At 52.2% G+C, this 23,998-nt stretch overlaps 2 protein-coding genes across 2 annotated transcripts; one reads left to right on the forward strand and one right to left on the reverse strand.

Moving 5' to 3' along the window:
* Positions 1-971: 971 nt before the first annotated feature.
* LOC114845572 (G-protein coupled receptor 26-like) lies at positions 972-7,426 on the forward strand. Its single transcript, XM_029133723.3, has 3 exons — positions 972-1,962; positions 2,518-2,631; positions 3,932-7,426. Exons 1-3 carry the CDS (start codon positions 1,292-1,294, stop codon positions 4,158-4,160), a joined length of 1,014 nt encoding a protein of 337 aa, XP_028989556.1. The 5' UTR covers positions 972-1,291; the 3' UTR covers positions 4,161-7,426.
* Positions 7,427-8,892: 1,466 nt separating this feature from the next.
* Positions 8,893-23,007, reverse strand: cpxm2 (carboxypeptidase X (M14 family), member 2). The gene is made up of 14 exons (XM_029133721.3): positions 22,435-23,007; positions 21,688-21,777; positions 18,681-18,790; positions 17,387-17,526; positions 15,458-15,542; positions 14,483-14,633; positions 13,848-13,936; positions 12,934-13,057; positions 12,655-12,851; positions 12,389-12,568; positions 11,707-12,004; positions 11,348-11,487; positions 10,937-11,036; positions 8,893-10,284 (listed from the first exon to the last, which is right to left on the reverse strand). Exons 1-14 carry the CDS (start codon positions 22,703-22,705, stop codon positions 10,028-10,030), a joined length of 2,232 nt encoding a protein of 743 aa, XP_028989554.1. The 5' UTR covers positions 22,706-23,007; the 3' UTR covers positions 8,893-10,027.
* Between the last annotated feature and the right edge of the window lie 991 nt (positions 23,008-23,998).

Genomic DNA, 23,998 nt, shown 5'->3' on the forward strand with positions numbered 1-23,998 from the left:
CTTCATTCGCTCATGCCTGTATTTCACTCTTTATTATCTGTGGAGCTGGCGTTTAATTATGAAAAAAAAAATGAATGCACGGCCCCCAAAAAAGCTGAGATCAACCGGTGGCTCATTGCTGATAAGTGGCAGGAGAAGCTGCAGGATGCCCCCCCCCCCATGCATTAACCCACATACAGCTCCACTATCAGGACGGTGCCTTAATGAGCCTCACTTTTGGAGGCACAAACCCGTTCCTTCTCACCTTTTGTTTCCCTGGAGAGAATGGAGAGAACCCTCTCTGTCTCCACAGCTCAATAGCGCGTGGATGTTGCAGCAACAATAACTCCGTCCACCCACACGCTTCACTCCGACCCCCCTCCTCTCCTCTCTTCGCCGCAGCCACAACCACCACCTCAGCCCCTTCCGCGAGCTCACGCGCCACGGCGCGCGCCTCGCACGGAGAAGTCTCCGCGAGCGCGTCCGGCGGGGCAGCGGGGTGCGGGGGCGTCATCCGGCTGCAGGGAGAGAAGGATGCTGCTGCTGCCGCTGCTTATCAGTCCGATGAAGCAGTTAATTAGCAAAGATATGTGAGCGAAGCGAAAGGAGGAAGACACGCAGCTGGAATGGAGGGATGGATCAAATGTAACCACAGCCCGTTTCAAAACGATGGTTTTATATCATCCAAAATAACGATTAGCGTATTCCTATCTACATAAAAATGTAATCATAATAATAACAATAATGATTATAATAATGAACGTCCTCACATTAGGCTGCATGTTCCTGGAAAAATGAACAAATGGGTCATTTACTCTTAATCTGTTTATTTTTTCCGGCAAATAAGTTCCGATCATGTCAAAGCGTACGATAATTAATTTTCTAGTGAGGATCCTCACTTTATTATCAGTGCTCTCTCTCCCCCCTCTCTCGCTCTCTCGCTCTCTCTCTCTCGCTCTGCTTCTGAGAGGAGACGGGGGAGAGAGATCAAGTTGCCCACACGCCGCTGCGCGCGCGGAGGGTGATGCCTCGAGAGCGCGTCGCGGGACCGAGACGCTCGTGGGCTTGAGTCCTGCGGCTCCTACAGCGGAGAGATCGGCTCCTTCGCGTTCTCAACGGCACTTCTCATCATGCTGGAGTCCTCCTGCTCGTCCTTTCTGGGTCCCGTGGACGCGGGGGTCTCCACCGGTGGACTATCGAGGATGCGTGGACGCGGTTGCGGGTGATGCGTGATATTTCGCGAGAAAAGGCGCAGAGCACGACTGGATATGCGCGCAAAAAGTGGGAATAAGTGAGTTTCGGGGCGCCCAGGATGGACTCTGTGGAGGTGATCCTCTCCGTGTTGGTGGTCGTGATCATCACAGTGTCGCTGCTGTCCAACGTCCTGGTGCTGATCTGCTTCCTGTACAACCCGGAGATCCGCAGGCAGGTGCCGGGCCTGTTCAACCTCAACCTCACCTTCTGCAACCTGTTGCTGACTGTGTCCAACATGCCGCTGACGCTGGTGGGACTCGTCGGCGCGGCGCCGCCGGGCGGGGACGGCTTGTGCCAGATCCTGGGCTTCCTGGAGACCTTCCTGTCCACCAACTCCATGCTGAGCATGGCCGCGCTGAGCATCGACAGGTGGATCGCGGTGGTGTTCCCGCTGAGGTACCACTCCAAAATGCGCCACAAGGACGCGGCGCTCGTGCTCGGCTACACGTGGGCGCACTCCGTGTCCTTCTCCACGGTGGCCGCGTGCCTCTCGTGGGTGGGATACCACCGGCTCTACGCGTCCTGCACCCTGTCCAACCAGTCCAGGGCGAGCGGTCGGACCCAGTTTGTGGTGTTCACCGTCTTCTTCCACTCCTTCACGTTCCTGCTGTCGTTCATAGTCTTATGTGTCACGTACCTCAAAGTGCTCAAAGTGGCGAGGTTTCACTGCAAAAGGATCGACGTGATAACAATGCAAACTCTGGTTCTGCTGGTGGACATACACCCCAGGTGAGCGCCCTTAAAATGACTGATCCAAATAAATAAACCTATAATACGCAAATATTGAGATTGTTGAGATTTAAGCAGAAAGATAGAGTTCATTGTACTCCCGTCACTGGAGCTTTTAGAATAATTGCTGCCATCTTCCCTTTTTCTATTGATTCATAAAGGTGCTTGCTATTGATGGTCAGGACACAACTGTTCATCAATGATTCCTGGTAGTGACATTTGAATAGGCATCAATACGAGCGGATGCAAAACCCGGATTCTATTTAAATGTCGCCCTGAGTGATTGCTCTGCACTCCTGCTATAGTTAAGCAGTGTGTGTGTGTGTGTGTGTGTGTGTGTGTGTGTGTGTGTGTGTGTGTGTGTGTGTGTGTGTGTGTGTGTGTAAAAATACTACTTAAGACTATGTCATCATGACAACACATTCATGGTGCATTCAAGTTCACACACAACACTACTCCCACACCTCCGCTCAGCTTCTGCAGGTTCTTCTAATTCCATCCCTTGCCGTGTTTTGTGACGTTGCTACAAATACATTTGCGGTGTTTTCCACTCAGTGTTCGCGAGCGTTGCCTGGAGGAGCAGAGGAGGCGGCGACAGAGGGCCACGAGGAAGATCAGCACCTTCATCGGCACCTTCATGCTCTGCTTCGCCCCTTATGTCATCACGCGGTGAGTGTTGGCGACAGGGAGGAGGAGGCTGGTGGACCCCCCCACCCCCCCACCCCCCATTGCCTCTGTTTCTCTCCTCATGCTGGAGTTGGAAGATGAGATTGGCTGACCTTGTGATAAGTAATATCCCCCTCTCGTCTGCTGTTGCTGCTGCCTGTGCAGTTTTCTCCTCAGGTTCGCTGGGTGCACTCCTGCTTCCGCATCCTCCTGCTTTAATCAGTGTCAAAAGAGGCGGAACCCTTTGTGACATTAGTGTGTTGACTCCTTGAGAAGCAGAAAATTCAACCGAGCACTGCTAGTATTGAGTGTAAGGGAGAGGAAACTCTCACTCGGAGAGCATGGACTTCATGAAATGAAACAGCATCTCACATACAGCATTAAGATCCCGTAGCTTCAACATTGTGTTTTTCATCTATTTGCTCTGACGGTTTGTGATTTTATCCGTAAACTGTTGCTAATAAACGGCCGCAGGCTCTCGCTCTGCAAATGGCAGCCTACTAATTACAGCGTGAACATCACACTAAAAGCTCTGCCGCTGCTGCTCGCTCGCTGTCAGGACCGTCGTGCTCACAGTAAAAGCCCCCCCGCTTCACCTCCCGCTCGCTCCGGCGGCCGCGGCTCCGTTAATATGCTGACAGGGCGCCGCCGTCGCCGGCGTAATCATGCAGAGTGCAAGTGTGGAGGATCAACGCTGCTGAGCGTTTTCACAAAAATTAGTGTGAAAGCACTGATTTTTTTTGCTCCACGACTGAGACGAGCATCTTTGATATGACAGTCGACCAGCACGACTGAGGAGCTCATTAGCAAGTGTGAGTTAATCTGTAATGAACATCATATTTTCTATATTTACATAATTAAATTAACGACCTGCGTCTTCAGTGCGACGCATCAGTCACCGTGAACCAGCTCGCTTCGCTCCTCTGCTCTCGCCTCCTCGGACATGAAACGCCGCAGGCTGCAAATGACAAACGAGATGAAAAGCAGCCTCGCACTGTAAATCCACTCCAGGGAGGAAGACGGGGGAACTCCTTGTGCAGTTTCGCTTGACGGAGCTACACATTTTATCCGGCCGGTGACTGCAAATGATTTAAGACAGGATTAAAGCTACGGTGACTGGTCCTTTACATGATTTCACATCAGTAGAGACACACTCTGCTGCAGACTAAAACTATATATATTATGGGAGCAGTTTCTTGCAGATGTGTTTCTGTTTGTGCCCAATAAGCTCGGGGGATGATGTCTTTTCCCTGCGTTTCCACCACTCTCTCTCTCACTGCCCCCTCTTTGTGCTCGCCCGCAGGATTGTGGAGTTATTTCCAGCGGTGCCCATCAACCGTCACTGGGGAGTCGCCTCCAAGTGCTTAGCCTACAGCAAGGCGGCCTGCGACCCCTTCGTGTACTCCCTCCTCCGACACCAGTACAAGAAGACGTGCGCCGACATCATCAACCGGCTGCTGAAGCGTCGCTCCTTGAACGCGTCCGGCCGCCGCCACGACGTCCAGGGCAACAGCATCCAGACGGTGGAGTGACGGGCGGCGGGCTGAAGGTAGGCCCGGCACCAGAGAAGCCCGAGGCAGTATCACCGCTGATAAAGACTGTGCCCACGTCTGCTCGAATTTAGTATGACAAGCCAAAACACAACAACAACAACAAAACAGAGGGCGACACCAGTGCCGTGAACTCGCATTGAGGACAATGAAGGCAGATTTCACATCCACCTGGAGAAACAGACGAGCTCAGCCAAGAACAGTAACCAAAACATAGCCTCGTCCCTCAGCTGGGGTAGCTTCACATTTGGGTGGGGAAGCCTCACCTCCATTTGGGTAGCGCTTCAATGGGGTAGCCTCGCGTCCGGTGGGGTAGCCTCGCGTCCGGTGGGGTAGCCTCACGTTCAGTGGGGTAGCCTCGCATCCGGTGGAGTAGCCTCGCGTCCGGTGGGGTAGCCTCGCATCCGGTGGGGTAGCCTCGCGTCCGGTGGGGTAGCCTCACAGCCGGTGGGGTAGCCTCACGTTCAGTGGGGTAGCCTCGCATCCGGTGGAGTAGCCTCACGTTCAGTGGGTAGCCTCATGTTCGGTGAGGTAGCCTCGCGTTCAGTGGGTAGCCTCATGTTCGGTGGCGTAGCCTCACATCTAGTGGAGTAGCCTCATGTTCGGTGGGGTAGCCTCACATCTAGTGGAGTAGCCTCACAGCCGATGGGGTAGCCTCACATCTAGTGGAGTAGCCTCACAGCCGGTGGGGTAGCCTCACATCTAGTGGAGTAGCCTCACAGCCGGTGGGGTAGCCTCACATCTAGTGGGGTAGCCTCGCGTCCGGTGGGGTAGCCTCACAGCCGGTGGGGTAGCCTCGCGTCCGGTGGGGTAGCCTCACAGCCGGTGGGGTAGCCTCGCGTCCGGTGGGGTAGCCTCACATCTAGTGGAGTAGCCTCATGTTCGGTGGGGTAGCCTCACATCTAGTGGACTAGCCTCATGTTCGGTGGGGTAGCCTCACATCTAGTGGAGTAGCCTCGCGTCCGGTGGGGTAGCCTCATGTCCGGGGGAGTTCACTCCAGTTTGTACGCACTCATGTTCCCTTCCTGCAGGACCACGGAGTGGCTGCACATGTGTTTGAGCTGATATGTTCACGTTGTACTGTATGTAGCAAAGACCTGGAAGGAGACACAGCAGGTAGAAACACACAGTGCAGCAGCAAAGTCCGGCTCAGGTTACTTCAGGTTTGATACAATTCACTCAAAGACAAACAAAGTGTTACACTTCATGTTTTTATACATTGCTTAAATGTGTACGAATCTTTATAAAGGTTTGTCCTCTCACAGAGAGTCAGTGGTGAACCTGCAGGAACAAACTGTCTCATGTCTAAATTAGGTTTTATAGTAACACTATGAATGTAAACGTTTAGTTAAAATAGGAAACTAGGGTAGATTTTCTTTAGCTGCTACTGAGGCTTGATGTAATGATGCATCAGCAAAATCATGTGTGTGAGTTTCATGACGGTTTTCAAACAGCAGAAAAGCAACAGGCTGTGTTGACTCTGCAAACCTGGGTAAACCCGCATTTACAGGTAATTACTAGACGAGCGAAGCCGCGGCAGCGCTTCTGAAGCGTGACCTTTATTCCCGGATCTCTAACCCGCAGCCTTTAAAAGACCGAAAGGCGAAACGCTAAATGCTTAAATCGTGTTCAAACCTTTGGGACAAGTAAAGCGCCCAGCAGACGGGTTGGTCTGATCCCAGAGCAGCTTCGCATTTAGGACACGTTAGTCCAGTGCAACAGCACTGAAGACACTTGGAAACCAATAGACAACACAATGTCTTTTGCTGACAAAGATACAGATTTTGTAGCTTCTTGTAGTTTCAGCCACAAGACCTAAAGCCTTTTATGCCTTTTTACCTTCCCTGTAGCAGACAGGCAGCTGTTATAGCATCACATAGGAAGAGGAACGATAATAGTGCATTTAGTGTTTGTGCCTTAGTTCAGACCACAGTAAACATAGAGTAGTATCTATTGTAGTTTTGAGTCTAATTAGTTTTTGACGTTGTATTTTCATGTGGGTCCTTTGTTGGATGCAAATGACAGCAGTCATTTGCAGCGTTAGCGGCCACAATGCGATGAAAATGGTCCATGCAGTGACTCAGTGTCATTTAAATGAATCCATTCATTTCTAAGGTTCGAGCCCTTGAGCAAGGGAGTCCTTTTGCTCCATCGCGCCCGTTTTCGCACAAAGCGGATAAAAGTGATTTGCAATCACTCGTGCTTCCTGAAAAGCCCCGACGTTGAGCTGAATGTTGGTTTGGACACACCGTCCCACACACAGTGCAGCAGACGCACGCGCGAAGCCGTATCCTCGCGTTGGGGACGAGGACGCCGTCCGTCGACCTCCTGGCCGCCGCCTCACTGCTCCGCATTCACTGACAGCAGCTTAGAGTCCGTGTTCCGCTTCCCATGGCTGAGTCTTGGTGATGTTTTGCACTGATGTAGAGTAGTTATTTTTCTCATAGATGATGATTATTATTGTTAAATATATATTAAAAAAACAACAATCATTAAATTATATATATGTTGACTTTGAATTTAGATAAATGACCATGTGAAAAGTATTTTTGTGTCTTTTTGATATTCGTACACAGTAATATTTTGAGTGTTACAAAATGTGCTGCTTCAAATGCAAATGAAGTAACTGTTGTTGATGGTTGACAGTGACTTGAGTGTAATATACCTCATTTTGTTGACTTGACTGCCTGAAGTGAGTTGTTGTGTAAACCTGCGCTCGATGCTGCTGCTGCTAACGATGGCGATGACCTGATGATGATGATGTTGATGATGATGCTGATGATGATGCTGATGACGACTGTTGCTCCTGTTTGTGAGAACACTTGGTTCGGAAAAACATCCCGACGACTGTTCCAGGTTTTGATTATTCTGATTAAACTGTAGACTTTACCTACATGATGTTGTGCTGTTCTGACGTTTCCCTACTCTCGGACTAAAACTATGTCCACTCTAATCCAGTTCAACGTCCACGAGCGTCTCTTCCTTTCCATCTTACGTAAACAGCTTGTTCTCTGCCCAAAACAGCCTCTCGAGCAAATAAATGTCAAAATGCTGCCTCAGTGTTTCGGCAGATGGGAAAAGCTGAGCCTTTTCAAAGCGATGACTTACAGCGAGGCTGTTCAGGGAGGCTCAAGGTTGTGTGGTAATGAAGTGGAGTCAGACCCCACAGCAGAGATGTTGCCATCCATTGTTCCTTCTGATTTAGTCGATTGTATAATTGTGTTGATTAAACAATAGGATGATTGTGAGTTGTGGATTTCCTCTGTTTTAGCGTTGCAGATGTGCACTGGTTTAGTCAGTGCTGTACAGTGCGTGCTGTCTCGTTAGCTTCCCATAATAACCCCGTGTGATCTTTGGAAAAGAGGAGCAGGAAGACGAAACTTCAGGAGAGAGAGGAAGGGCTTTCAGCTTTTGTATCGGCTCCCACCTGCAATCAGGCCGAGCCGGAGGGAGCCGATCCTTAAGTTCACACCACAGTGCCCACGGTAATGAATCAACATCAGCGCCGAGCCAAGCGGCATCAGCCGTAAATGGCCGAGAGTCTGTGCACTGATTCTCCCTGCAGGAGCCATTGATTACCTTTAGGTGGGTGGCACTGGCTGTAACGCGGCTTAATCGCGGCCGACCTCCATTGACCCGCTCCAGGCGGGAACAGACCCAAACTCAAGGTGATAATTGGACTCCTCAAGTGCAAAAAGAAGAAAGTTGCTTTTCTCCTCGCTGCCTTTTTATTTGGGACAAAACTCCTAAATCTCCACTGTTGCCACACACAGACAGCATTATGTGTATTTTATAGCCTGTAATGTTGTAGTCCGTGTCTTTGACGCCCATCAGACCCGAACCAGCGCCTCAGCGGTGGAGGACACAGGTTAGGTGGTTTCCCTTCGCCCACTCGCCCCTGTGACATCCAGGCCGGGGCACATCAAAGGCTGGAGCAGCTTGTGTCGGCCCACGCGTCTGGACAGCATCACAGCAGGGGGCCACACACATCCTCATCCCAGTCAACCCAGATCCACACAGAGGAGGAAGACAGGACTGGACTCCCAGTGACCATGAGCATCAGCAAATATTCTGATCTTTGGATCTGCCATGTTTATTTCATGGACTTAAACCAGGGTGGCCCCTTTATTACAGCCCATGCTATTTGCTTTATTCAAGCCACTGAATATGGTATACCACAGCAGAAAGCATATTAAAGCATAAATTATTAACACGCTCTGACACGTCTTCTACTCCCCAGTGCCCTGAGATGACAGGTGTGTGAGCCTCCGTTCAATAACTCTAGGAGGAGGAGATAAGAGGTTGAGGTCTTCCTCTAATTGCATGTTGGCCAGAGAGTAGGAAGCCGGTTGTGTTGTCAGATGAAGCCAGTGATCTGTAAAAGCCCCAGCACAGCTCTGATAATTAGAGCCTTTCCAAAGCAGCACTCGCACGGCGCGATCCTCCTGCAGGAGCGAACGGAGGGGATGCTTCGAATGGAACCACGGCGACTATGGCGACGCTGCGGGGAACACGCTGCGGTCAGTGACCCGAGGGACGGTTCATCACATGGGACAAAACGGAGACCGGGAGCCGACCTTTACCCGGGAAAGTCAAAATCTACGTGACGATGAGGAAAAAACAGATAAACAAGGAACGTGAATCTATTCAGATCGACTCTTGATTAAAAAAAAAACAGATGCACGCAAGTAAACTGCAAAACAGGAAACAGCTGCTCAGTAATTAGCACAAAAGTCCCTTTATGGCTGCAAAGCAAGACAAGAAGCTGTACATGATGTGCATCTCACTCTCATTGACAAACGTCATACATGAATGTTCAGAGTTTGGCTCAAAGAACCAACGCTGAGCAGAAAGTTCAGTTCCTTTAGTTAATGACTCACTAAAGTTAATAAGGAACTAGTCAGTGACACGTTACTGGGTCCTTTTAGTACTGACATGGTACAAGCTGTTGTAGTGGTTTACATAAGTGTGTTACATAAGTTAATGAGTATATACATGACAGTCATGAGCGAGTGTCTGACAGGAGGCACAGATTCATCGTCTCAATCTGTTTTCATCAGTTTTCTCTCAGATCAAAGAGCAAAACGTGGCTCTGGAGTGATTTGATTCTGCTTTTGAAGAAGAGGGGTCATAAACATCATCTTATGTCTGGGGACCGAATAAAAACACACAAATTGATCCACATTGTCACACATTATTCCCGCTGCCAGTACTTTGGAGGACTCCAGCCGTGGCCCGAACTCGCTGGACGTTCCCAGTCCCTCTCCCAGTCTTTCGCCCAGTCGCTCTCCCAGTGCCTCTCCCAGTCTTTCTCCTAGTTGCTCTCCAGTCTTTCTCCTAGTTGCTCTCCCAGTCTTTCTCCCAGTCCCTCTCCCAGTCGCTGTCCCAGTCCCTCTCCCAGTCCCTCTCCCAGTCCCTCTCCCAGTCGCTGTCCCAGTCCCTCTCCCAGTCCCTCTCCCAGTCGCTGACCCAGTCCCTCTCCCAGTCGCTGTCCCAGTCCCTCTCCTAGTCGCTGTCCCAGTCCCTCTCCCAGTCTTTCTCCTAGTTGCTCTCCCAGTCTTTCTCCTAGTTGCTCTCCCAGTCTTTCTCCCAGTCCCTCTCCCAGTCGCTGTCCCAGTCCCTCTCCCAGTCCCTCTCCCAGTCACTGTCCCAGTCCCTTTCCCAGTCGCTGTCCCAGTCCCTCTCCCAGTCTTTCTCCTAGTTGCTCTCCCAGTCTTTCTCCCAGTCCCTCTCCCAGTCTTTCTCCCAGTCCCTCTCCCAGTCGCTGTCCCAGTCCCTCTCCCAGTCCCTCTCCCAGTCGCTCTCCCAGTCCCTCTCCCAGTCCCTCCTCTGGCTCTCACACACTCCCATTATGCCGCTGGGCGTCGGGCTGTGGAGCGCCGGGCCTGCAGCTGCCGGACGGGCACCTTGATGGGCTGCTTGTTGAACTTCTCCATGATCTCCCTGATGCGCGACAGGTTGGTGCGGCCGATGGTGAAGTCGCAGCGGGAGGCGCCCATCTCGTAGCCCACCTCGCACTTCCTGCTGCCGAGGCCGTAGCCGTCGGCCCGCGCCGTCACCCTGTACTCGCCTGGGTTCAGCAGGCGCCAGTAGTCGCCGTCCGCAGCTGGAAGCACAAAAACAACACATTTGTCATCTGTTAAGATGTTAAATATGTTTAATCTGCATAAACACTGCATGTGAGTTGAAGGACAACAGGCAAAATGCAAATCTGGCCCCAGAAAGCCGAGCTCAGAGCGAAGGCGTCGCAGAAGACTAATTGGAACGGGTCGGATGAATCCACATCTCTTAGACTTTCTCTTCCAACGCTGGCCTCGTGCGACCTGGAAACTGGACCGTCTCCCTCCAACCTGCCGCACATTACTCACATTCCAGTGGCAGGAGGTAATCGAGTTACTTCCTTAAGTGCCTCAATGTAAAATGCTAATGAGCTAATGAATCCTCCGTTTGGCCGAGCGTGTTTCCAGTATCTGTCTGCGATGAAAGCACAACCTGGTTCCTGTTTGTGAGGGTTTGTATGTTTCCAAAGCAAATTCAAAGCAGCTGAAGTGATCAAAATGTTTGGCCTGAAGCCTCTCATGACAATAGCAGGGTTTCTAAGAGAAGCAGTGGCTGCAGCTTTGCACGTCCAATTTCACCTAAGAAGCTATTTTGGCTCCAGGACGCACAACAATAGTCAAAGTCAGGCACTGAGTCCAAGCTGCAGCTCTGAAGCAGTTCGCGCCTTCACGCACGGAGAACGTGCGATCGTGTGTTACCCGTGCGGACGTCGTGAGCGATTCCCTCCACGGAGACGATGGCGTTGGCGATGCCACGGCCCTGGAGGTCTCTGACCACGCCTTTGATCCCACGATGCACCTGCACCGCACACACAGCAGGATGTGAGTGGTCCAGTATGCCGTGTATAATTGATGCTCCATAGTTTAACATGCTGTAATGTTTCCTGTCTTCCCGCATCAATATTTAATAATAGCCGCGGACCAGCGTGAGGCCGATCCTCTCTGCATCACAGACCAACAACACATGGAAAAGCTTTTGTCTCTGTTAAATGAACCAGGTCTGAGAGCCTGACCTTCGTGGGCCACGGCTTTTCAAGCATCCTTTAGGTTTTGCTTCAGCCGGAGCAAACATGGTGCCAATAAAAATAATACAAAGCGTGTGTTTCGTACCTGCTCCATGAAGACGAGCAGGGACTCGCGATTGTTCTCCCACTCCTCCGGCAGCTCGCTCTCATGAGGGAATTTGTCACAGCCCACATACATGGACAGTTCAAAGCCGTTGGTGTGCAAATAGCTGAAATCATTCATGCCTGCCAGCAAAGAGACACATATCTGTGGGCCGGCGTCAACGCAAGTCTCCGCTTATTGGACACAATCTGAGCCGGCAACTACGAGCGGACGGAGCATTCTGTCGAAATCTTACACGACGCCTCCAGACAAAACCACACAGAGGTTCAGTGCTGAATGTGCAAACAAAGCTGCCGCTCAAAGGCTCAAAGCAGCGCCAGCATCGGCGAGCGAACACTAACTGCCTGCCGCCGTGTGCCACCACGCGCCGTTGACCGTGCCGTCCTCCTTGGCGAAGTCGTCCGTGTGGCAGGCGCGCCGGCCGGCGTCCGTCATCAGCCGGTGGGTGGAGGCGTAGGCGAAGGCCAGCCAGCGGAAGACGTGGTCGTCGGGGGTGGGGCTCTGCTGGCGGCTCACGCCCGCCGAGCGCGTCTTGTCGTACGGGAAGGTCACCACCAGCTCGCCGCCCTGGAGGTTCCCCCCCAGCACGAAGGGGACCTTCTCCATCCACGCGATGAGAGCCCGCGTCTCCACGGCAACCTGCGGCGGAGTTGTAATGAAAGGCAGCCGTGACGACGGGCACCCGCGGCGGCAGCAGCTATTCTGGGGGCGCCGTGTGACTCACTCTCTCTCAGTGATGTCACAAACAGCTTTTAATAGCTCGCCGGCCCGGGTGCATTTCAGCTCGCAGCCTCTTTGTCACAAATACCAAACGTATCCGCTCCTCCCAAAATAGGCCACGCTGCTACGCCCACGCGTCTGCTGTACCCTTTTCAAGAGGCAGATGCTTCACGAGGGATTAGTCGGACCCCCCGGGGACTCAGCCTATTATTGGGTCACTTTCCACTGACTGTCCATACTGTAAACTATCACGGGTAAACAAAGGAAGCTGATGGAGGCTGACGGAGGCTGACGGAGGCTCACCGAAGCGTTCTTGAACTGGTACCAGTCCGGAATGGGCACGTGGTGGTTGAGCGTCCTGCGAGGGCCCCACCTCCTGCCCTCGGCCTCCCACAGGATGGAGTCGAGGTCGGGGAAGTTGTGGTGGATGTCTATCCCGGCGTTGTTCCAGCGGCCGAGCGACCAGACGCTGAGCTCTGAGCCCTGGGGGGAGAGAGAGAGAGAGAGAGAGAGAGAGAGAGAGAGCATCACGCTGGCCTTCACAGCGTGACCTCCCTCGCGGCACCCACCGCTTCGAAGGCCTTCTCGTAGCCGTCGGGGTTGACGGACGGCAGGAGGTGGATCCTGGTCTCCTCCACCAGGTGACGAACGCGCTGGTTGCCGGACAAATACTCCAAGCACAGGAACTGCATGAGCAGCAGGAGCAGCTCCCGTCCCAGCACCTCGTTGCCGTGGGAGCCGGCCGTGTAGCGGAACTCAGGCTCTCCTGCTCCACGCGGGGCACAGGGAGAGCTGCATCAGTGAACGCGAGCCGTCGCACAGGGAAGCGGCGCGCCACGTCAACTCACCGAGCTCGTGCTCCCCCGGGTTGTCGGAGATCTCGATGGCGTAAAGCTTGAGGCCGCCGTGGCTCTTCCCTATGTTATAGATGCGGGTGACGTTGGGGCACATTTCATTCACCACCTTCATCAGCTGTGGACGGCAAATGAGTGAGTCCCACTTCAGCTCCACTTCAACACGGGGCGATATTGGCGAATTAGCGAAGCTGGAAGTTGAGGTAATTATGAAGACAGGCGCGCGGAGGCGACTAAAATAGCTGCAGATATCGTTTACCGCACGCGAGTGGAGACACAAAAGCAGCAGGAAGGAGACTAACAAGCTGTTGAGCGAAGCAACTGCACTGATGTCGGAAATCAATGTTTACCCGCTCCTCCAGCTGCTGCAAGAGTCATTAACCAGCCAGGAGTGAAGGAGTCTTAATTAAGTCTGGGTTGAATGTCGGCTTTTCTAATCGGGGACGACGCAGCGCGTCGGCGGCCGCTCACGAGGGGAGGAATTAAAGGTTCGGTAAAAACGTGAGGTGGGTTTATTTCACCTTTAAACTCAGGTGTGAGTTGAGGCCGCTGCAGGTGATGAGACCAGGCCTCAGGCACAAAGACCCATCAACTCTGAGAAGCTTCCTTTGCTTTTGTGATCCAGAGAAGAACAGGCTGCCGCTCTGCAACTAACTACAACCAGGCATCGATTGGGAAAAAGTTCCACGCCTGCAGTCGAGCGTTCGGGGAAAAAGAGTCCCATTGGTGGCAGATAAGCGGCGCGGTGACGAACACGGCCGTCCCCCGTCTCCGCACACGGCTGCCGCCGCTGACAACTGCATGAATAAGTAATGGCGCGGGTGAATTTTCATGCGGCTGCGGCGACTGGCTTCATTCGGCAGCAGGAGGTGCTTCACAGCAGGGGGGACGCGGGTCGGGCCGCTCACCTGTCTCATCTCCTTATAGCTGTGGTGCCGGAAGTCCAGGTCGTCCGTCGTGATGACTTCATTGCGTCTGTGATAGTAGTTATTTGGATCTAAGCAGAAACAGAAAACACACATTACTGCCATTTAGGCTTCAAATGAGATGAGAGCGTGTTGTATTTAAAAGCATAGCAACGGGAAGAAATGACTAGTTTGATTCGTTTGTTGAGACTTTAAACGCTGAGCACCTGCGCTTTTATCTCCACTTACTGTATGTCACCTGATAGAAACCCATTTCTACTCTCTATTGTTCCCTCCTGTGAGGCTCCTGCCGCCGCTCCCAACACAAAGGAAGTGAATTCATTCCGGCTCGCTGTGCTCCGGGCACTGAACCGGTACCTATTAATAACTCACTAGCTACTGTACCTGTCCTCCCAGAACAAGCACCCGGCCGCTGTGGCTCATCTGAGGATTCACTGCAGCCCAAAACGTCCAAACGGGCCTCAAAGCATTAGAACACACACTACACTGTCACCACAGGTGGATTTGTAGGAACCATGAGGTCACAGCTCTTGTTCCCTGATGGAACCTAACTGGAGCCGTGATGAGCTCGGCCCGGTGTTTGTGCTCCCACCTCTGAACCCATACAAACCCGTCACCTGGCATTGGACAGCCAAGGATCTCCACCCTCATGCACACGCTGCCGCCGCTGAACCAGGAGCGAGGGTTCACCCGAATGTATCTGGCAACCACCGGAGCGGGGAAGAGGTTCCGGACCGGGATCTCCTTCTCTCGGTTGGCGCTGAAGACCTAACGGAAGCAACACATTGAGTTTGGGGATGAGTGATGCCTTAAAGGCAGCCTGGGCTGTTTTTCAGCAATTTGATGTCTTTTGGTGTAAAGCTCTTTGAGCAACAGCTTTAAATGAGTGAGGTAATTAGAAAAAGCCTTTCAGACCAGCAACAGCATCAGTCAAGGCTCTTTCCGCGGCTCGGTCCAGACGAACCTGCAAACACCTGCAGAATGTGATTAACGCGGACGCCGCTGGGAGTTGCCTGTAAAGTTTAACACCCACGAACAGAGTCCTGCTGCACCTTTTGGCATTTTCGAAGGCAAACAGTGCAGTTTGGCATTCGACACGGAGGCTGGCTGAGTGGGACGCAGGGGGGTCGTCTCGGGGGGGTGCCGAGATTTCATTAGCCGCCGCATAAACCACAGCAGGGGCCGCGCGGAAATGAATTCCCTCCAAAATATCAACGGACGCTAATTAGATCCGCATCATCTTTTTAATCCGACGGTCCCGTTTCATATTGTTTCAGCAAACGCATCAGGGATCAGTCAGGTGCCTCGCGTTGCCTTCTTTCCACCTCATCACGGCACGAGGTGGAAAACAAGAGCGGCTCTGACGACGAGCCAGGCGTTGGGATTGAGTTTCCCATCTGCTGGAGCGCCGTCGCTGTTGGCGCTTCCCCTTCAGCTCATTAACTTTGGAAATGGGCAGAGATGGGAGTCGTCCTGCGCTGTGATAGCGGGAATTCATCATTTTAAAAGCGAGACACATAAAACGGGCGTTCGCATAAATAACAGTGATAGCAATACTTGAGCTTAAAAGGCGTGACTTGTGATTATCTCACCAGGTCTTCTGAGCCGTTCTTCAGCGTCACCCAGGTGTGGCTGTCGTTGCTCACCATCACCCTGTACGAGGTCACCCAGTCGCTCCTGCGGGAGCGGGAGGAGACGGCGCTGAGAGGATGATCTCAATACACAACTGATGTGAGTTTGGTGCTGAATTCCAGGAACCTTCCATCTAATCAGACCCACGTCTGGTTGGAGGTGACTTCATTCGTCTCAGAGTCTGAGTCTGGTCCAGATGTTTCAAACCTCTGGACCTGCAGTTTCACTCTCAGATTGAAGCGGTGGTGCCAGCGCTGGTGTCTGTGTGGGAGCCAGTTCAGCTCTTAGCTCAGATGCGCGTAAAGGCCGTAACCGCAAATGCAAATGTTTGTAACGTTACGTAATGACAAAGTCAAAGGCTCCGCCGAAAGATGCTCACGATGAATGGAGATAAACGGGAAGCGATCACCATCTAAATGACATGACTTTCTTATTTCTGTGTGATACAGCAGGTCCCTGATGACCTAATAGCCCATTATGTGGGACAGGACTCCTCCAGGACATGGTACAGTATGTAGGTTTGCAGGGTCTCCCATGCTCCTGGACGGAGCCATCAGCGCGGAGCTGGTCCAGAATTCCCAGATCTGCTAATTAAAGTGCCTGAGCTGGAACCACAGGCCGCTACGAAGCTAAGGAGCTGCCGCGCTAATTGTGGAGAGATCCTGTCGCAGGCGTCAGAGCTCGGCGCCGGCCTCAAACATCTCCCCGTGCTCTTTATAACGATGCTGCGTTTCCCAAAGCCTGTGCCACCCTTTTGTAATTAGGGACCAAGGCTACGAAGGTGTCAAATATTGTTGGTGGAGAAGAGACTATGACACAAACACCGCAGCTAATCTCTGTTTATTGCTTTGTTAGTCTGAATGTGATTAAAAATAAATTCTTCATCTTATGAGCAAACTCATCGCGATGCCTTCACTTTCTCTGAGGTCATTAAAATTCGGCCGAGCTTCCGCTGAAGCCGCGTCGCGTCGCGTCCAGTCTTTAGTGAAATTGTGCGAGCTGAATAATTCAAGGTAAACTTCCTTTCACAACAACAGCCGCCAGTCTCGGCAACGCACGCGCATGAATCCTGCATGAGCTCAGTGAAGTTCTGAGCGGCTCGTGGAGTCAAACGTGTCACGTGGTGCTGTTTGGGACCACGTCTGCGTTCAGGCAGTGGGCGGCGACGCTACGAAAGCTAACAGTGCAGCGATTCACATTCTACCTAGTTGTTATGAAGCTCGGTGACTCATTCAACATTTTAATTAGGCTTAAAACCCACTGTTTGAAATACATTCCCTCTTCTTTGCCCTTCAACTCAGTCTGATGAAGCTTAAAGTCTTTCCACTAGTGTTATTTTTATAATGTAGTGACCTTTTTGGGGAGATGAAAGAATCAGACCGCGCCACAATCAATCAAACTCATAAATCCTTAATCCCTCAGTGAAGGGATCAGGACCTGTGGAAAGGGTAAACACCAGCGACGGCTCGCCTCCACGTGGGCCAGATTGAAAGACTTGCTTTGTTTATATTTGCAAAGACGAACTTTCCAGACTCCGCGAGTCGTTCAGCTCCATGGAACATTTGTACGCGCCGCTGCCAACGCGCTCCCAGTTTTCATTTCCTGAGCCATTTTCAAACTCGCGCCACGTGAATCTAGATTTACGGCAAGCGGAGGTTGTTTGGGCGGCGATGATAATAACATCTCCATCAGCTGGTTCATCAGGTGGATCAACGTGGAGCCAATCACTCTCCCACAATTCTTTGGAGAGTTTACAATTTTTACTGCTGGAAACTAATCTATTTTCCGTCCCGGGACCGAATCCCAGCTGAAATCAGGTGACAGATGGGGCACGGCCGGGTTGCCAGGTCCTGTCCATTCAAGTTAACGTGCACGTGGGTCCTACTCACGACCAGAGGGAGCTCCTGCCTTGTGTGATGACCCCCGTGAACTTCGTCAGCCTCCTGGCGTCCACCTCGAACCACTGCAGCGGGTCGTCCCTGCCGGCGCACCAGGCCCCGTCGTAGAGGTCGTCCTCATAAAGGCCGGCCTGCGGAACACAAACACCCGCCATCACACCGTCGTCTGTGCTTTAACAGCTCCTCTGTCACCAGTAGTAAATTACTCCAAGATAAAGGAATGGAATAAGGGCAAAGCGGAGCTGGTGGTGATACAGGAGTGACTGGAGGACACATCTGTGAGACAGAGATGGGAGCCCCTCTCCGGATTCCAGCATTCCTAAATATCCTGCACCAGTTCCACTCGAGTAACACGAGAACAGGTTTTTCTCAGCGCTCGCTCGGTTCGACAGCTGAAAATGTTAAAGAATTAACGACGCATTAAAATGCTCCTCGGTGCACAAAGCTGAGCTCTGCGTCGTCCGTCTTCCTCATCCAGTGGTTCCCACATACGTACGGTGCATTGAACTGCTCCCAGTCCAAGAATCTGACACGTCCATGAAGCAGAAGGAGGTTTTGTGGAGTAAATTTCCAAATGAATAGTACATTTTACACACACGGCATCCAAGTGGGGTCTGTTTTGTGTCCTGCTCGTCTCTCAGCTGCTGTAGAACCTCTCAAAAGAGGCGAAAGGTGGAGAGCGATTTGGCCTCGGAGCAAGCGATTAGTTTCTGGAGGAAGTCCACAAACGCAGACCCTGCGACCTGTAATTTTCACCTCACTTGATGCGTGTTGTCACGCTTCATCTGCTTCCCGCGTTTCCCCCAATAACGGTCCCCTACATGAACACAGCCTCAGTACGTGCACACGCATGCATGTGTAATTAACGGCGCAGCCTGCAGTGGAGGAGCCTGGTTGCAGCCTGTGTGCAGGCTGATGCCCTCAAACGGCGTCTTGCACTAACAGGAAATAGTTCTTCTCCCAGACGTCAATCCTTTTATTAGGCTTGGGGAGGTGCCCCTGGGTTGGTGACAGCGCTATTACTTTCTCTGTGAGCTTTGGAGCATTAAAATATCCTGCGAGCTGGAACACAATGCGAATGTCAGCCTCCGTGAGCGCAGGGAAAAGCCAGTTACTTCCACGCGGCCTTAACGAGCGCCTAAACTGATCCCCAAATTAAAAGATCTCTATCTCGGCCCTTGTGTTGCTGCTTTTGAGAGCGTCCCGGGGAGCGGTGGGATTTGCCCAGGGAACAATGCGAGCCTCAACGCCTCCCTCCCGCCGCCGCGTCGCGTTCTGGTCGCACCTGGATGTTGAGGCGACCTCTGTGCGCGCCGAGGCCGTAGCGCTTGGTGGTGGAGGCGTGGAGCTGGAAGTCATCGATCTTCAGCGTCTCCAGTCCCATGGGAGGGCAGTCTGGGTGAGGAGAACGACAAATTAGGCTGTGACGGCAGCGTAATGCGGCGCGCGTTGCGTCGCTCCGCGAGCGTCAGCCACGAAGGCGCGCATTTGTTAATAACTGTGGACTCTGGTACTGTTGGCTGAGGAGGACGAAGCAAACCAGGCAGCGAGTTTGTTACTGCATCGGGATCAAACTGCAGCTGCTCCAAACTGAAAGGCGAATGGAAATAACACGTACCGATCTGCAAACAGTTAGAGAATGAACAAATAAAGTCCAGTTCAAGTGGAGGTGTTTGATATCACACGTTCCCACAACTTGTACAATCAACAAAAACATGTGAGTCTTTGATGTCTAATCTATACAGTAAAGTTAATTTAACTTTATAATGCATTCATTTCACACTTAATGCATGATTAATTTGCACAGTTCACAGTTTATTTGGCAGCACAGCAACCTTTGAAACACTTTGATTTATAAATCCAGTGGCCGGAGCCTTTATTTCTTCAGCGTATCCTACATATGCTCAGCTCTGGTCCAGAAGTCTGGTTTGATTCTGCAGCATTTATTGCAGTGTATCAATAAAAAGAACTGGGACGAGGACTGTAAAACAAGCAGGAATAATCCCCAGTGAGGGTCAAGCTCTGAACACACTCGCCCATATTTCATCTCCACAATGCCTTTGTTTAAAACACCCTGACTCCTCCTGTCTCCCCACTTCCACGTCTGAAGCTATAAGTGGGACTTCTGTGTTTTGAGGCCCAGTTTGAAATTACCCAGAAGACATCCCTCTGACGCCGCCGCCGCACTATTTGGGTTATATTTTCACACATGAGCCTCGGACTTGTTTCCACTCTCCCTCTCTTGTAAATTGACGCTGGGGCGGTTAAATGGGTGGAATCGTCCCTCCGCCGGCCGGCCGGCGAGCCCACTGTCACAGCTGTGAAGCCCGGCGCCGTGTGCGATGCCTGGGAGCCGCGGCGCAGGCGGCAGCATGCGACCTTGACGCTCAGCTGCAGGCTCATCTACAGCTCCATGATAAGTCATGCAGAAACGTAACAATGCTCTTCAACTTGGGACATACAGCATAGTCAAAACACCAATATCATCTATTAACACATTTTTTAAATCAGGGTGATGTCAATATTTTAAGTTCTGGAGGATGATAAATATTCTTATGATATTAAAGAATGTGTCTCAAACCAAATAATCAGACGCATATATACTGTAAGCCCACAGGCTCTTTGAATCATAGCATATTAGGGGCAACGTGGGCCTCAGAGCAACTCAAAGGGTCAAGGTCAGGAGGACGGACAAAACACGGCACTGGATCATTACCACCATCTGCATTGAAGGGAATCCAGCATGTGGCTCTAATGTGCAGCAGAACCACAGTCAGAGTGGAGTACGTCCGTTGCTATCGACGACGGTTGCCGTGTTGCTGCACAGGGATCAAAACCCTGTCACGCTGTGTGTGTCATACGTTCTGGTTTCACAGTGTTGAAGGGAGCCTTGTGTTCCTTTTAACGTGTTTTTCTACAGCAAATCTTTAAACTGACTCCAGAAATAAAAAAGAGCGTTGGGGTTTTGGATGTTAATTCGATGCAAGACAAGAAAAGCAACGATCTAGACATGATTTATATACTGTGGTGTTTAATCAAAGCAAGGCTGAGTAATGTCTGCACAACAGCGCCCCCTGTGGCACTAAAAAGACCTGCGTTTCCCAAGACTCTTTGAAGTCACTCATTTTAATTAGATATTAATTAAAGTCTGAGAAAAAGTGGAATGGGATCGAGTCAGAACCAGCAGTGAAGATATGACCTCATCACCTTCCATTGGAACTGGACTGTGATGGACAGTCGGTGGCTGAGCTGCTGTGTTGGATTAGACCGCACAGGTGTCGCTAACGAAGTGAAGCCGTTTAGCGTCACATAGAGATTTAAATTAGCAACAGCAACGTACGGAACGTGCAAATGATCTGGGTGTGCAGATGAGCGGCAGCGCTTTTTGTTGGGTCCAGGTCACAGCTGCCTGAGGAACACTGCGCTTCTTATTGTGGCTGCATAGTCACTACGTCACAGCACAATCGTCCATCATCCTCATCATTATCATCATCATCCCACAGCTGCACAGCAACAGCCCCTTCACAGACTTTGCGCTATTTTATCGTTTTGTCCACGTGTCACACAGTGATGTCTGTGTGGAAACATCTTGTTTTAACAGTCTGATGAGAATAATGTTGCGCAATCCAGATCCCGACCTAATGAATTCTCCATAGTTTCGCTAACTGTACAGAAAGCGTGACTCTCAACAAACGAGCTGCTTCCAGGAGACGCTGAAACACACTGGTGTTGAGTCCGTCTGGACCGTGAGAGCATGGATTCGCCCAGATCTCAGCTGCGTGGGCTGCTCTGTGCCAGACACGACTCCCATTTTCCTACGTGCGCGTCTTTCCAACTTTCTGCTCCGCTTCCTCGCGGCAAATTAAGAATGACAGCCTATCTGTCAGTCTCATTGGGCTCCTCACAGCAGCATCAACATAGACAGAACCCCCCCCATCCTGGCCACCTTGACTACATTCAACCTCCCAGTATAATTAACAAAGCGTCCCAGTGCGTCTGATGCTGTCTGTGTTCATCAGCATGTTCGGAGCTGTGGAGCGACTGAGGTCAAAGCACGTGTTTTGCCCCGATGTGCGTTTTCAGTCAAGCAAATTGAATCTGTCACCCGACATGACGGGACGGCTACTGGGGCGTCCTGCCTCCAGTTTAACAAACACACTGCGATCCACGGAAGCCCAGTGCACCTCTGAGAGCATGTGCTCCCTGAATGCGTCCCCCTCCTCAGAATATTTGACATCTCACAGAAAGTTTGTCTCTCAGCTCCCATAAATGAGAGTCTGTGTTCGGCTCACCCTCGTGTGCTGACTTGTAGGGGCCGTCTCCTTCTGAGACGCTGTTCGGGGTCTTCTTGTTCTTCTCTGCCTTTTTGACGGGTGTTTTCACTGAGGACGGAAGGGATGGAGATATTATTTTTTATTAAATATCAAAAACAATAACCAAAGCTGATTTCTAGCTGCCGGCGCACAGAGAGGAACAGCAACGTTCACTCAGCTTCAGCTGGACTCTGTCCTACACATATGGAGGGATTTAAGACGGTCCCAGGACGCAGACCATGAAAATCTTTAACTCTTAGGTTCCTTTTAGTGACTGAAGCTTCGCTCATGCATTGTAAATTATGGATGCATACTGTATGATAAGTGATAGCGGCAGCCAGCTCCACCTGCAGCAGGTACAGCCGTCCTGCTAAGACACGTGGGGCCGGATGCCTGAAACGTGAAGTCACCGCGGACGCAGCTGCTCCGCGTTAGCGTACGTGCTAACGTCCGCCACTGTCCTCCAATCGCCTGGCAGCGCTTTAAACATGCCCACGGATCCAATCCCACACAGAGGCCGGACCCGATCGCGCGCAGCGCCGGGAAACGAGGGTCGAACACGTGTTGTGGGTCCTGCAGCTGTGACCTCTGCCGCGTGTGAGGTTCTTCATCATGCCGCTGTGCAGAACGCCTGGTTCTGATCTCATTTCTGGTGTTAGTGAAGCTTCGAGGTCAAAAATAAGATATGAATCTGCTCAAGATGTGCTGCCGTGACTGTGCGTTTACCTGATTTTGCGTCAGCTGTTGTTTTCCCCATCTGTCGGCTGCTCTCCGCTTTCCCCCTGGGCGCCTTCCTGCCGCGCTGAGCGCCTCCGTCAGGCGTCGAGGCCACGCGCTCCTCCAGCGTCTGCACCAGGCTGTAGCGCCCCCTCCTCTGCAGATCCTGCACCAAGTGGTCGTCGTCCTCGCCCGCCGAGCCGCCGCCGAGGTCTGCCAGCGCCGCCAGGAGCCCCAGCAGCGCCAGGGGCGCCGCCAGGCAGAGGTGCCGCCTCGCCATGGCCTGCGGGATCTTCTCCAGCTGAGGGACCCGACGCTGAGGAGCCGGCTGCTTTCAGACCGCGTCCCATCAACCGCTCCCCCTGCTCCTTCTGCCTCCGTCCCACTCCACCACGGAGAGTTGACCAAGTGCTGCGAGTCAGTGGCGCAGGCAGCGGAGCCAGAGGGTCCACGGGCGCCTCAGCATGGGAAAAATGCAGCGAGGGAGGGAGCAGCACGCGGAGCAGGGGACGAGGCAGAGCCGGGGGAAGAGGCTCTGGCTTTGAGATGCTGGCAGGTGACGGGCGTTCTGATTTGAATCAGCCCTCGTGTGCTCTTTATAGGGGTGGGTGGAAGCGAAACAAGATGAGGGATCGCGTTCCGGGGAGCACGCGCTGACACATTCGGGATCTGCTTTCATCTCCTCCCACTCCGTCTGGGGCTTTAACACGGCTTTACCCGTTTACCGTTCAGGAGGCGAGCTTCCTGATCCACGTAGGGGGTCACAGGCATTTTAGCTTGAGCTTCAGATCGCACAGGGTGAGAAGCAAATAAGATAATGGTGAAGATAATGAAGTCCACGCTCCTCCTCCGGCTGCTGCTTTCTCAGGTTTCGGCCCAAACCTGTTTCTACACATTGACAGGCTCACTGAAACGGACCCAAACAAGGTCCCGGTGGAGCGTTCAGACATGTCCCGACACAGGGAGACAGGGCTGCCCACGTGTGTCACAGCTCATCACATCTGCACTGTCGGCTCCACGTGAAGCGCACACAGGAGGACAATAACACAGCCCGAAGCCCGGAGTTGAACTAGAGACAAAGACTCCAACAAAGAAATGTTTGTTATTGAGCTTAAAAGATTTAAGCAGTGGAGGTTCCACGGAGCACATGCAAAATTAATAAGTACAGCTTTTGACATTTCATCAACCTGAGGCAAAGATGGTAATTCCCAAACAAGCCCGACGCCTGAACGCCGTCCAATTTAAATGTGCTGCTCCATTACACATACTGTAAATGATGTAGACGGACGCCTGCGTGCAGGAATGACTCCGAAGGCCTCGCACCTGAGACGGGCCGAGCTGCAGGCGGATGGCAGCGGGGCCGGAGCCGGAGCCGGAGCCGGAGCCGGAGCCGGAGCCGGAGCCGGAGCCGGAGCCGGAGCCGGAGCTGGACCTGGACCCGGACCCGGAGGGGGCGGACGGACCGGGCCTCCATTCACAGCTCACCCACCGCCTATCTGGACTACACCCTGAACCGAGGGAGTGATGAGAGGAAGGCGGAGACTCCACTTTACTGCACTCAGACTGTACAATA

The sequence above is a fragment of the Betta splendens genome, chromosome 19 (genome assembly GCF_900634795.4).
Source record: "Betta splendens chromosome 19, fBetSpl5.4, whole genome shotgun sequence".
Lineage (NCBI taxonomy): Eukaryota > Metazoa > Chordata > Actinopteri > Anabantiformes > Osphronemidae > Betta > Betta splendens.